Source organism: Macrotis lagotis, chromosome X (assembly GCF_037893015.1).
Source record: "Macrotis lagotis isolate mMagLag1 chromosome X, bilby.v1.9.chrom.fasta, whole genome shotgun sequence".
In the NCBI taxonomy this organism is placed as follows: Eukaryota; Metazoa; Chordata; class Mammalia; order Peramelemorphia; family Peramelidae; genus Macrotis; species Macrotis lagotis.
The window spans coordinates 620,099,694-620,113,508 of NC_133666.1; the positions used below are offsets into that span (position 1 = coordinate 620,099,694).

The following is a 13,815-nucleotide window of genomic DNA, read 5'->3' on the forward strand; positions in this document are numbered from 1 at the left end:
CAATATACACATACTACAGTAGGCTGAAGTAGTCCAAACTGTTGTGGCCATAGATGTCCATGGTCCAAAGCACATTGTGGCGCTGTATGGCCTGCAGCGATTGCCGCAGCTCAGCTTGCACACTGGCCAGCTTCTCTTCATCCACGGCACCCTCTAGGAGGCTGGCTGAAGAGGGTGGCCAGGGCAGGTCCTTATAGCAATCCACCGGAACTGGGTGCACAACCAGCTGGAGCTCAGACAACACCTTTGAGTGTTCGAGTAAGGTTTTCACTCCAGCGCTAGCAAGAGGGTTACCATAGAGACCCAGGTAACGGAGATGGGTACAGCAGCATAAGCTGGGCAAGGTACTAATGAGGTGGACATCCATGAGTTGGCACTCTGTAACATCCAGACACAGCAGGGAGGCTGAAGCTTCCTTCAGTAGTCTCTGAAAGGGGCCCAGGGGGTCACCAGACAGTTTGTTGCCACTGAGGTCCAGCTTCTTGAGATGGGCAGCATGGATGCTCTGGGCCAAGTAACTCAAATCCCCAGGGAGAAGGGCACAGAAGGGAAGTTCCAGGCTTTCCAAAGGGCCCTGTAGGCTGCTGCAGGGAGAAAAAGATACAAGCAATTCAAAGGAGAGTTCTAGAATAGAAACTGGGATATAAAGTCTCATGTCTGAGCCAGGTTAAAAGCCATCCCCTCATATTCTGGCCACTCTGACCACAATTAGAGCCTCCAGGACCTCCAGTTTGCCAGCCCCCTGACCAGGCACAGATCCTAGAGAAATACAGCTTTTTGGCAAAAAGGTAAATGTCATCCCAACATTCCTCTTAATGATTTTAACCTCTCTCGGCTGTGTTGAACCCACAAGTCCTAGGCCACATGTACCTATTCTTTCCCTTACCAATCTCCTCCCCAGGCCACCCTGGGGATGCCTAAATTTACCTCCCTTTATCCTCTCCTCACCCAAACACCACAACTTCTACTTGGAGTTGGTTTTTTACACTACGAGATTCCAAGTGCTCGTGGGAAGTACCAAGTAAGTCCTATATGATACAGATGCTATCAAATAGCATCCCTTTAAGTTCTAATTTATCTTGCTTCCAGTTCAGGGGCCAAGAAGTCCAAACTTATCTAGGCCCCCAGCCTTTGGAGGCATTCTGCTTTTCCCTTCCCAAGCAAGACCTACAAAGGATTTGTTGTTGTTAGTTGTAACCAACTTTTCACAACCCCATGGACCCAAAGTGGTGTCCCTGGGTTTTTCCTAGCAAAGGTACTAGAGTGATTTGATGTTTCCTTCTCCAGTGAATTAGGGCAAACAGGTTAAGTGACTTGCCCAAAGTCATACAGCTATTAAGTGTCTCAGGCTACATCTGAACTCTGGTCTTCCTGACTCCAGACCCAGCACTCTATCCGCTGAGCCACCTAGCTGCCTCCAAGCCAACCAACTACCCGTCTTCTAGAAAGTATACCTGATGAGAGATCAAAATAAGATAGAGAGGCATGGATCTCTCACACACTTGCCTGGTAAAAAGGCTAGTGTTTTGGGGAAATCTAGGCCCACTCACCTAAGCAGCTGATGAAGGCGGCCTGAAAGGCGAGAGGAACCCATGTTGAGTTCCTTGAGGCATCTCAGCTGGCCAATTGCAGAAACAAAGCGCTGGAAGCTGCCTTCTGTCTCAGCTGTGAGTCTGCGCACATCGACATTGCTATATTGTAGCTTCAGGCTCAACAGGTGGGTGAACTTGGCCATGTGGGGCACAACAGTACACAGGCCTGAAAGTCCCAGGTTGTTGAAGCGAAGGTCTACCTGGCGTAGACACACTGGGTCCAGCAGCTCCAAGAGAGTTACAGTGCTAGGACCCGACAGTTCTTCAGCCCAAAGGTCCCTGCAGCGCAGACGAAGGGGGCCATATGTGCTGGTCTGGAGAGCCTCCTTCAGGACATTGTAAGAAGTTCGGTTCACCAGCAGGTCAGTGTGTACTTCCACAGGACTAGTGGCAGGGGCCTGGGGCTCCAGCTTTCGGCGCTTGGCCAAGCGTTGAGCTGCTCTGGCCTGAGTCTGGGCACTGAGACAGGTCCTTGCCACCGTCACTGAACGAGCCCACATGCTCATGGTCGTGGGATCCTGCCCACAGCTGGCATCCAAGAAGCCAGTCATGTCCAACACTCGAAGCTGGGGCCTCCTGCAAGAAGAGAAAAGTGACAGAGGCTGAGATCATGATCTGGGCAGAGAATGGGACCAGCTGTCTTGGGGGAAGATCAGGGCTTTGGGGACCTTGAACCTAAGTAGCCCTGTTCCCCAAACATCTCTAGCTAAAGGCCCTGCTCCCAGAAGTTAAAACACTTTTTCCCACCACAGTCTATATGTATGTGTGTATATATAGAATATATATGTCTATCTGTATATACTTATATAGATAGACATATATACTTGGTCAGTCACAGACCCAATTCCTCCAATCACATCTTACCTGCCTTTTGTTGCATTGAAAATTCTAGTCCTAATTCCTTTCTTTCCTTAAAATTTTCTCCATTCTTGGGGTGGCTAGGTGGTGCAGTGGATAGAGCACTGGCCCTGGAGTCAGGAGGACCTGGGTTCAAATGTGGCCTCAGACACTTAGTAATTACCTAGCTGTGTGGCCTTGAGCAAGCCACTTAACCCCATTGCTTTGCCAAAAAAAATTGAAAAAAAATTTCTCCGTTCTCTAGCCCAAGAAGGTATGTGGAAACCAGCCAAGCCCCAGAAGTAAAGACAAAGTTTAATCAAATAAGGATGTAGTCACCCCTCAGTTAGCCCCCAAAAAGCATACATACTCAACCATAGACCCCATGTCAGTGATTCTATGGTGTTGCTCTCCCAATTCCCCAACTTCTTACATTTAATTGGTTGCGGGGTTCTTAAGTGCTTCTACTACAAAATCCCTACCCCCCTTCTCCACAACCACCGCCACCGCCCAAGTCTAGGTCTTTATTAGCACAGGCCTCCCTCTACTCTTACAACCTGACTGAAGCCGTTTCCAGGCTCTCGTTTAAATCCACCTTTTATGCTAAATTACAGTTGGACTGACACGTCTTTAATGGAGTTTAATCATAGATCGTCGAGGTCATGATATCCAGAATTCATAGATCCACGGTTAACTGGCACAAAGAATAGAACTTGGGATTAGGAAGAGCCGAGTTTTCATCATGGCTCCTACACTGTGACTTCTCTCTGCCTCAGTCTCCTCACCTGTAAGAACTGGGATAATGGCACCTACTTTGTAAGGTTCTTGGGAGAATCAAGTGAGTGAACCTGTAAAGTGCCTTAAGAGCGCCCCATAAACGCTAACTGTGGCAGAAGCGGAGGGAAAGCAAGTCCCGGCTCTGCCGCCCTCCTCTCCCCGCAGTAAGTGGCCGGCGGGCGGGCGCCCGTGGGGACACCCGTGGGGACTGCTGGGGCTCCGGGGGCGTCCGTCCGGCAGGCCCGGGGCGGCCTTCCTTCCTTTGCCTGCCCCCAGGACAGGGCTGTGGCCGGGGACCTACCTGCTGCTAGACTTCCTGTGGGGAGAGAAGAAGAGGTAGACGCGTCAGGGCCAGGGCCAGGCCCAGCTGCCCCGGCTGCCCCGGCCCCGGCCCCGCCCCGCCCCGCCCCGGCCCCGGCCCCGGCCCCGGCCCCGGCCCCGCCCCGGCTGCCCCCGCCCCGGCCGCCCCGGCCCCGGCCCCGCCCCGGCTGCCCCCGGCCCCGGCGCCGCCCCGGCCCCGGCCCCCGCCCCGGCCCCGGTACCTGCGCGGCGCCGCCAGCAGCGCCAGGATCACGGCCTGCACGCTCTCCTTGCGGGGCCGCTCGGGCCAGCCCATGCGCTGCAGCTGCGGCAGCAGCTGCCGGAAACTGAGGCACGGGAAGGGCCACGTCTGCACCAGCGCCTGCAGCACCAGCGTCCGGCCCTCCATGAAGGCGGCCCGGAACAGGGCCGGGTAGAGCTCCCGCGGCAGGGAGCCCAGGGCGCGGCACGCCAGGCGCTGCTGCCGGGTCACCTGCGCGGCACACAGCGACAGCAGCGACTGCATCTCTGCGGAGCCCACCCGGCACGGCTGCGCAGGCGCGGCGGCGCGGGCCCCCGGAAGCCAGCCCGGCTCTGCGGCCGGCGCGCCCCGCCCCGCCCCGCCCCGCGCAGGCGCGTCGGGGAGCGGCCCAGAGGCCCCAGCTGCGGCGGCGCCGGCCCCTCCGCTCGGCCCTCGGCCCGGCCCCTCCGCTCGGCCCTCGGCGGGACGCAGCGGCAGCCTGCGGCCGGACACCCGGCGCTCGGGGCGCGGCGTTCCGACGTTCCCCCGGCCGCGGGCGGGCCGGCGCCGGCGCCTGGCCGGGGATTGGCTGTCAGGCGCCCCATTGTTGCGCCGCCCTCCGTGGTTGGCCGAGCCGCTGTCCGTCACCGGCCCCCGCGCCGGCCGCGCCTCTGCCGGGCCTGGCCCAGGCGCCGGCCTTCCCCCCGGGACGGGCCCGGCCTCCTCCGCGGCCTCCCCGCCGGGCCCGCCGCCCAGAGAGCGGGCACTGCCATGCTCACTGGGTGCCAGGCACGGAAGGCCCTGCCCCGCTGGAGGCCCATTACCTTGCCAAAAAAAAAAGACATCAAAGAAATTAAGCTCCCTATGTTAGTTATAAATTTAGGAGAACAATGCTCAGGATGTAAGGAGACTATCCTTTCCCCAGGAAGAGAAGAGAGAATTCAGGAAGAAAAAGAGATATGATAATCTTTGTAGATCAGGTTCAGGAAGAGATTTTATGCAAATTCTTATCTACAAGCCACTAAGGAGGTTAATTATCGCCCCCCTTTCTCAAATGGTATAAAGTTTGATTTTTTTCCTCCAGTTTCCTTGCAACCATTGTGAGACAGTCTCCAATCCCTTTAGGTTTGTTTAATAAGTCCCAGAGAATCAAACTAATCTAGATTTTTCTATTATTTTAACACTGTTTTTAAGGCTCTTACCATTTTAAGGTTCACAGTTTTTTGTGCCATGACTCAGATCTAGACTTGTTTTGAAAGGAAAACAGACTTTTCCTCTGGACAACACCATAAGAAAGGATGCCTGGAAAAACAAGGCAGATCTTGAGCCTGACACAATGGTATTGTCTAAATGTGAAGATTCTTTACTTTTCAAACTTAACTGTTCTAGTTTGAATAGTTATATTCTTTAAAATTGAAGTTTCTCTGGGAGAAATGAGATCCTAACTCTAAGTGTGGCACATTTTTTGATGAAGTGGTCTGGTGGTTAGATCTCTGGCACTTTTTTGGTAAAGTGCAAGGAATCCGTCTGCCATCCCTGGTCCAGTGTCTATGTTTTTGGTCTAGTGTCTTATTGTGTCTGTTGGTGTTTGGCTTTATGTATAGTTATTGGTTGTTTGTTGTATCTGATCATGGGACAATCTAAATCTAGGATTAGAGATCCAGGAGAAAGAAAACCTACTTTCAATATGACTGAGCATTATAATTCTAATGACCATGGATTTCATCAGCATTGCTGTAAACTAACAAGTGATGATCCTAAATTATGTTGATCCAGATGGGGATCTTTGAAGGAGCTAAATTGAACTATCTTAAACAAAAATTAATTTTAAAAACCAATTAGACTTCTAATAAGGAATGGGAATGCTTCCATCATTGGTTTCAGTGAGATGCTACAAAGAACACAAAGCTGAAATTTCTTCACTTAGGGCTCATAAAGTTTTTAGCTCCACCCATTTCTTCTTCTCTTAGAAGCTAGTCCCTTCTCTAAATCTTTCCCCTGCTTCTCTTTATCTTACTCCTCCAGATGAGGAAGTTAGGTGACAACAGTAGATAGAGCACTGGTCTTGGAGTCAAGAGGATGGGAGTTCAAATCCAACCTCAGACACGTGACACTAGCTGTGTTACCTTGGGCAAGTCACTTAGCCCTAATTCATATCTGACCCCTGGACCCAGATGACTCTGGAGGGGAAAGTGGAGCTAGTGATTTAGCACAGCCCCCTCACTCAAATCCAATTTGCAATACTTATCATGCAACACCTCCCTGATGTCAGAGTCTTCTTACTGAGCCACTGGAGCCTTCAAAACTAATTCTTCCCCCCTCTCCAAAAGCTCCAACTTATCTTCCTTTTTTTCAGGTGTCTTCACCTCCTATAGACTCTAGTTTTGGGGTATCCATTATGCTGGCTCACAATCTAAATCCTAGTAAAACCCCATTGTTATCTCTCCCCTCTATCCTACCCTCCCCAGTCCTAAGGAAACTTCTGCCTCTCTCCTCCTCCTGCTGAAAAGTCACCCTCACTCATCATTCACTCCTCTTCTCCTTTTCCTCCTTCTCATTCTGCTTCTCTTCCTTGTCTTAATTTTCTTCACTTTCATTCTTTTTCCTCTCATTCTAATCCCTCTTCTTCTTCTACTTCCCCTAATCCTTATCCCAGTAATATTCCCTCTTCTCTTTGTTCTCCATTTTCTTCCCTTTCCTCTTCTGTTTCATCTCCTTCCTATCCCCCAATATTACTTTCCTAACTTTTTCTTTGTCCCTCAATTACTTGTGTTCCTATCTCATCTCCTTCTTATAGTTCTTATTCTATTCATCTTTTTTAATGTAAATTATTTTTAAAAATTTGTTTATTTTTGAATTTTACAATTTTTCCCTAATCTCACTTCCTTCCCCCCCACCCCCCACAGAAGGCAGTCTGTTAGTCTTTACATTGTTTCCATGGTATGCATTGATCTAAGTTGAATATGTTGCGAAATCATATCCTTAAGGAAAAAAGTACTCATCTTGTTTTTGAATATCATCAAAACTGATAGGAAACAATCTTTACAACTAATGATTCTGACAAAGAACTCATTTCTAAAATATGCAGAGAACAGTACATATTTTAAAAAAAAAAAAAAGGCCGTTCCCCAATTGACAAATGGTCACAGGATATGCAAAGGAAATTTACAGATGAGGAGATCAAAGCAATCCATAGCCATATGAAAAATTGCTCTAAATATTTAATTATTAGAGAAATGCAAATTAAAGCTTCTCTGAGGTACTACTTCACACCTCTCAGACTGGCCAATATGACCAGAAAGGATAATGATCATTGTTGGAAGGGTTGTGGGAAATCTGGGACGCTATTACACTGTTGGTGGAGCTGTGAACTCATCCAAGCTTTCTGGAGAGCTATTTGGAACTACGCCCAAAGGGCAACAAAAATGAGCATACCCTTTGATCCAGTAATACCCACTACTGGGTCTACACCCTGAAGAGTTGATGAAAACAGGTAAAAACATCACTTGTACAAAGATATTCAAAGAAGCCCTGTCTGTGGTGGCAAAGAATTGGAAATCAAGTAAATGTCCTTCAATTGGGGAATGGCTTAGTAAACTGTGGTATATGTATGTCATGGAACACTACTGTTCTATTAGAAACCAGTAGGGATGGGAATTCTGGGAAGCCTGGAGGGATTTGCATGAACTGATGCTGAGTGAGATGAGCAGAACCAGAAAAACACTGTATACCCTAACAGCAACATGGGAGTGATGATCAACCTTGAAGGACTTGCTCATTCCATCAGTGCAACAATCGGGGACAATTTTGGGCTGTCTGTGATTGGGAATGCCATCTGTATCCAGAGAAAGAATTATGGAGTTTGAACAAAGACCAAGGACTATCAACTTTAATTTAGAAAAAAAAACCAGATATCTTATTGTCTAATCTTGTTATCTCATATACTTTGTTTCTTCTTTAAGGATATGATTTCTCTCTCATCACACTCAATTTGGATCAAGGTACAACATGGAAACAAAGTAAAGATTGACGGATTGCTTTCTGTAGGGGGTGGGGGGAGGGAAGTAAGATTGGGGAAAAATTGTAAAACTCAAATAAAATCTTTAATAAAAAATGAAAACTGATATTCAAAAACAAGATGAAACAGGTTGCACATACCTGAGCAGTTCAGTTAGAGGAAGACCACTAGGAGGAAAGAGAATTGAGGGGAAAGAAAGACAAAGTATATACTTTGCAGTTTAGGCAGTTAACAGTTGCTATCCAAAATCCACTTGTCACTAGGAGGCAGTCTGAGAATCAAGTATCAAGGATCTGTCATAATTGCTAGGAACCATGCCATTGGAAGAAACAGTTCAAAATTTTGGAGAGCAGTAACAATAAAAAAGGAATTTAAAAGACCTCCACAGCCTTTCCAAATTTGAAAAACTTCTGTTACCCTTGGACAGGACTATTTTCAGTTATTGTCTTGCCTTGCTTCCTTGTGGTACCCAACCTTTACATCCTGTTATCTCGTTCCCCCTTCTGCTACAGTATTCACTGTGGGTGACCTATGCAGTGTCTATTTTTCCATACCTATTCATCCCAGCAGACAATCCCTTTTTGCTCTTACATGGGAAGGGTAGCAATTTACATGAATAGTCTTATTTTTCAAACTGGCCCATTCACTTTTTTTTTCCCATTCACTTTTTTAAAACTTTATTCTAATAATCTGGTTGCACAGTTCCCCAGTTCTCTTCCTATCTTCTCCAATCTCATTTTACATTGGAGGTTTTCTCTCTTACATCTTTCAACTCTGCTTCTCTCTAAATCTAAAAAAGATACCACAGACTAGCTGCTATTCTGAACTGAAAATTTGTTTTAAAAAATAGATTTAGGTTTAATTGGGCATTTTAAAGGTTAAAGATTATATAAAATACTCTTAATCTTAAAGATACATTGTGGACATTTAGAATTTGGATGCAAATTATATATGAAACTTAAACGGGGTTTTAAGTCTGTATTTTAAAGAAATGTCTTATTCCTCTCCATAAATTGATAAAAGTAACTTGAAAATGTTTTGTTGCTGGGTTGTAAATTATTTAAAGGGTTAAAAAAGGAATATCTGAGTTATAATAAAGAAAACTTTGGTATGTGATAGATAAGTTTAAATATGTAATCACTGATTGCATATTAAAAATCTTTATAAAATACTTAAATTATAACTGACCCTAAGTCATTTTCTGACCAGTTTTAATTAGCATGATAATGATTTTTAAAATAAGAGTTCTCTATGTATTGTTTCCCCACTGGTCCTGAGAACTGAGAAGAGGTCACTGGATTTTTCTTGGGGATTGGAAGAATTAGACCAGAGCCTCCTAAAATCTCACAACAGAATGAACCAATGCACTATCATTGTTCTACTAAAATTTCTCTATATATGTTTGTTTTGTTTTGCTTTTTTAAAAAAATTTTTTAATTGAAGATAATAATCTTTTGTCTTCATTTAAACTCCTTCCTTCTTTGGATTTGGATGGTATTTTCACAAGTCCTTAAAATTGTCTTTGATTATTGTTTTGCTGAAATGAACAGTCCATCGTGGCTGATCATTACTTCAAGTAGTTGTTAGTGTGTATAATGTTCTTCTGGTTCTATTTCATTTCACTCAGCATCTTTCCAGGATTTTCTGAAATCTCATCCCTCATGATTTTTTTTTATAGAACAATAGTGTTTCATCACATACATATAACACAATTTGTCTAGCCATTCCCCAATTGATGCAGGATATAGACCCAGTAGTGGTATTGCTTGGAACAAAGGTATGCACATTTTTTGTTGCCCTTTGGGCATAATTCCAAATTGCTATCCAGAAGGGTTGGATCAGTTCACAACTCCACCAACAATGCATTAGTGTCCCTCTCCAACACTGATCATTTTCCTTTCTAGTCATATTGACTAATCTGAAAGGTGTGATGTGGTACCTCAGTTATGGTTTATAGTGAATTGTTGGGGACAGCTAGGTGGTACAGTGCATAGAGCACCAGCCCTGGAGTCAGGAGTACCTGAGTTCAAATCCAGTCTCAGATAATTAATAATTACCTAGCTGTGTGGCCTTGGGCAAGCCACTTAACCCCATTGCCTTGCAAAAAAACCCAAAAAAATAAAGTGAATTGTCCAGGGTAGCTAGATTCAAGCTGAAGTTTTGGAGCCTATGAGTACTAATCCAGTGGGCAGTCCACTAAACTAGGGAGACCTAGTCTTAAAAATAAATACAGGCAGGGCAGCTAGGTGACTCAGTGGATACAGCACCGGCCCTGGAGTCAGGAGGACCTGAGTTCAAATATGCCCTCAGACGCTTAATTATCTAGCCGTGTGACCTTGCCCCATTGCCTTACCAAATAAAATAAAATAAAATAAAGTGAATTGTCTCTATATGTTAGAACTATTTAAAAAAATTAATTTTTCTGGGAGTTTGAAACCCAGATTTGAAATGGTTTAGGATTGAATCCTAGCAACTTGAAATATTCCTGTTCTTATGAAATAGTAAAGTATTTGGTTTCAGAAAAAAGAATGGAAACAAAATTCTATTCTGATATTGTTTTTCAGTTAGAAACAGAAGAAAGAAAATGGGGGGAGGAATTTTGTAGAGGGAAAAAAAGAGAGGAATATATGTTTGAGGAGTTAAGGACCTATACATTCAGATTTGGTTTGATTTAATCCAAAATTTAGTTCTGAAAGGAAAAGGAACAGGACTACTTAAATTAAGAAATGTATTAAAGTTATATATTCACCATATATGGGCTGATTTTGTGATATTTCTAAATGTTCTAATAAGAAATATCAGTTAATTAAAAGATTTAATGTATGATTATTGCTTGTGATAAAGTTAAGATAAAGAGGAATGTAATGAGTGGATTTTGTCATTGCATGTCTTCCCTGTTTGCTTAAGAAACAGGCCTTTTCATTTGTAAAGAACTTTTGGTTCAAGGAAAGTGATACTTAGAACTTTTGAGGGTTTATTTTTGCTTTAAGATGCAACAAGAGAGAGCTATCACTTTACAAGTTCACAATTAATGTATTATCCTTTTAACATCTGGAATATTTAATGTTGCTTTTTTAAAAAATTCAAAAAAAGACTTTTGTAAAAAGTTTGTTATGTTGTATAAATTTGTATGTATAATATTTGTGTATATAAATTTTCAAATCTGTAAGCTAATTTATTGCAAAGTGATATTGCTTTGTAGCTATCATAGAAAAGTTTCTAATTTTTTTAATATAATTTGTGAAACAGTTAGCTATTGGATTAATATTAAAAGCATTTACTACAATAATTACAAGTAGAAAGTGTTTTTGCCATTCCATAGCATAATTTAAGAGTTCTATTGGGGCGGCTAGGTGGCGTAGTGAATAAAGCACTGGCCTTGGAGTCAGGAGTTCCTGGGTTCAAATCCAGCCTCAGGCACTTACTAATTACCTAGTTGTGTGGCCTTGGGCAAGCCACTTAACTCCATTTGCCTTGCAAAAAACCTAAAAAAAAGTTATATTGGCATTTTGAAATTATCATGTAAAAGATTAAATTCCTGAAGAATCTCATTTTCTTTTTAAGATTAATATAAGTGTATTTGGGTAGTAGTGAATTAACTTGTGGCCCAAAATGTTCTAATACTTTGGTGAATAAGATAATGATATCTGTAGTCATCTCCAATCAAATGGTAAAAATGAGTGCCTCTTGGTCAATGAGTAGTATTTTAGTTTTCTTTCCTCTCCTCTGAGGAAATATAAAGTTTCACTATCCCCTTTCTCTTTTGGTCTGCAGATGGCATTATATGTCCCATTTGTCTCAAGGGGGAGATTGGTATAATATTTGGTATGATTTTTGTTACATTTTGTAACAGTAGTTTTGTATTTTAAAATATGGTAATAGTAATTCTGTGATAATTAAACTGTTTTCAATATGTTTATATATGTTTGGGGTTACTATTTTTTAAAAAAAATTATTATTACTCATTTTCTCTTTTATCCATTTCTGCAATGATAGCTAAATATTACCACTATGTATGTTGCTTGTTACATCTAAAAATCAAAAAATACGTGGAAATTGTTTAAGAATCAAAAATGTTTTAAATAGGATTTTGGAAGTTATGTTTTTTTTTATTTGAACAGAGAAATAGAGAAAATTGCTTTTATAAAATTTGTTTCTATATGCAGTTTTTCCAGATCTTTTGTTGTAAAATCACCTGTGCAACAAGGATAAAATTTTGTGATGTTTTTTCTGTGCTGTTTTTCTTGTTTTACCACTATAAGACTATAATCACTATTTGGCATTTTCTGATTCTTTAAACTACAAAATTTAGAGCTAAAGCTCTGTTTGACTATAGGGAATTGCAATTAAAGACTTCATGGTGGGGGCAGGGAGCCTAGGTGGCACAGTCGATAGAGCACCGGCCCTTGGAGTCAGGAGGACCTGAATTCAAATATGACCTCAGACATTTAATATATTACCTAGTTGTGTGGTGTTGGGCAAGCCACTTAATCCCATTGCCTTGCAAAAACCTAAAAAAAAAAAGACTTCATGGGACTGAAAAATGGCTTTCTATCTTGAGTCTGGAATTCAGATATCAAAGAAATGGGGGGGGGGCAAAGTCTATACAAGTCAGAAAATCCAATGGGGATTGAACACTGCAGGTGACAGGATCATTGGAATAAGATTTGAAAGGGTCTTTCTGACTTGGCTTCCCAAATGTGACATTTGGAAAATGTCTCACCTTGGCAGATTTAAAGGCTGGTTTAAGATATTTGGCTATCTTCATGATCTCTTTCTGGAAATGGCCATCCAAATAGAGAAATTTTCCTTTTCTGATCTGTCTGGTCTTTATGGTAAATTGCTATAATCACGTCAGGTGATTAATATTGAAACCAGTAATAGAAATTTAAATCATTTGGTCTACATTTATGCCATGTTCTAATAGCCAGCTAAGTTAATATATAAGTTTTGGCATCTGTTATCAGTCATATATTTCCGTAGTCTATTTTGAAATATTTTAAAGAAAAAATATATTATTCATTCATTTTAAACATTAACAAAAGGTTGAAACTTATTTGTGAAATCACTTGGATACTCTCTGATCTAAAAATGATTATCAAATGTATATGTTACAAACTCAAAATTCAGTAGATCTTTATTTTGTTGAGCAGCATCCTCCAAATGGGGGTATAAATGATTAAAAGGAATAAGAATGTCAAAAACAAAATTAGATTGATTTTTATTTGTAACTGAATATAATTGTCAAGTCTCAGAGTTCCAGAGTTTTATTTCCTAATACTAAGGAAGATATCTACAAATAAACAATGTACTTGAAGAAGTATGGACATTGAAAGACTCTGAGATCCAAAAGCACATCAGATGTCTCCAGAAAAAAAGAAATGGACTGATTTCTTATATCTTCAGAAGAAATGGATCAAAAATTTATTTTCTCTTTCCCTTTTTTTGATCTTTATAACCTACCCCTTGATCCTGTAAATGTGTCATCCATTCTTGTGCCTACCCATTCTTCTAGCTACAGTAGGTCTATTACTCTTTAGTTGATTAATAACTGACATATTGTCATCTGCGATCAAAGTGAGGGATATTGTAAAAACAATAAAAATTTCTCATAACTTTATTGTGATAGATTAATTCCCTTTAAAGAATACTAGGGCTATATCAGATCACCTTGTCTTATTAGAAATTAAGTTCCCCTATATTAGTTATAAATTTAGGAGAACAATGCTCAGGACATAAGGAGACCATTCTCCTTCCAGGAAGAGACAAGAGTATAATTCGTGATGAAATACAGAGATATGATAATCTTTGTAGATTAATTTCAGGTAGAGCTATTATGCAAATTCTTAAATACAAGTCACTAAATAAGTTAATTATTTTCCCCCTTTCTCAAATGGTATAAAGTTTGATTTTTTTTGCCCAATTTCCTTGAGGCTATCATGAGATGGTCTACAATCTTTTTATGTTTGTAAATCCCAGAGAATCAAATTTCATGTTTAATTCATATTTTTTCTGTTATGTACACATATATAAATAAAAATATGATATGG

General features: G+C 42.1%; 1 protein-coding gene across 1 annotated transcript; it reads right to left on the minus strand.

Moving 5' to 3' along the window:
- On the minus strand, positions 1-4,071 carry LOC141500100 (leucine-rich repeat-containing protein 14-like). The gene is made up of 4 exons (XM_074202995.1): positions 3,749-4,071; positions 3,508-3,522; positions 1,551-2,168; positions 1-584 (listed from the first exon to the last, which is right to left on the minus strand). The coding sequence occupies exons 1-4, from the start codon at positions 4,030-4,032 to the stop codon at positions 14-16; spliced, it is 1,488 nt and encodes a 495-aa protein (XP_074059096.1). The 5' UTR covers positions 4,033-4,071; the 3' UTR covers positions 1-13.
- Positions 4,072-13,815: the final 9,744 nt, after the last annotated feature.

Coding starts and splice junctions, on each gene's coding strand:
- LOC141500100 (XM_074202995.1), bottom strand. CDS start 4,032: ATGCAGTCGCTGCTGTCGCTGTGTGCCGCGCAGGTGACCCGGCAGCAG. Junction 585..1,550: donor CGCCTTCATCAGCTGCTTAG/GTGAGTGGGCCT, acceptor TTCTCCCTGCAG/CAGCCTACAGGGCCCTTTGG.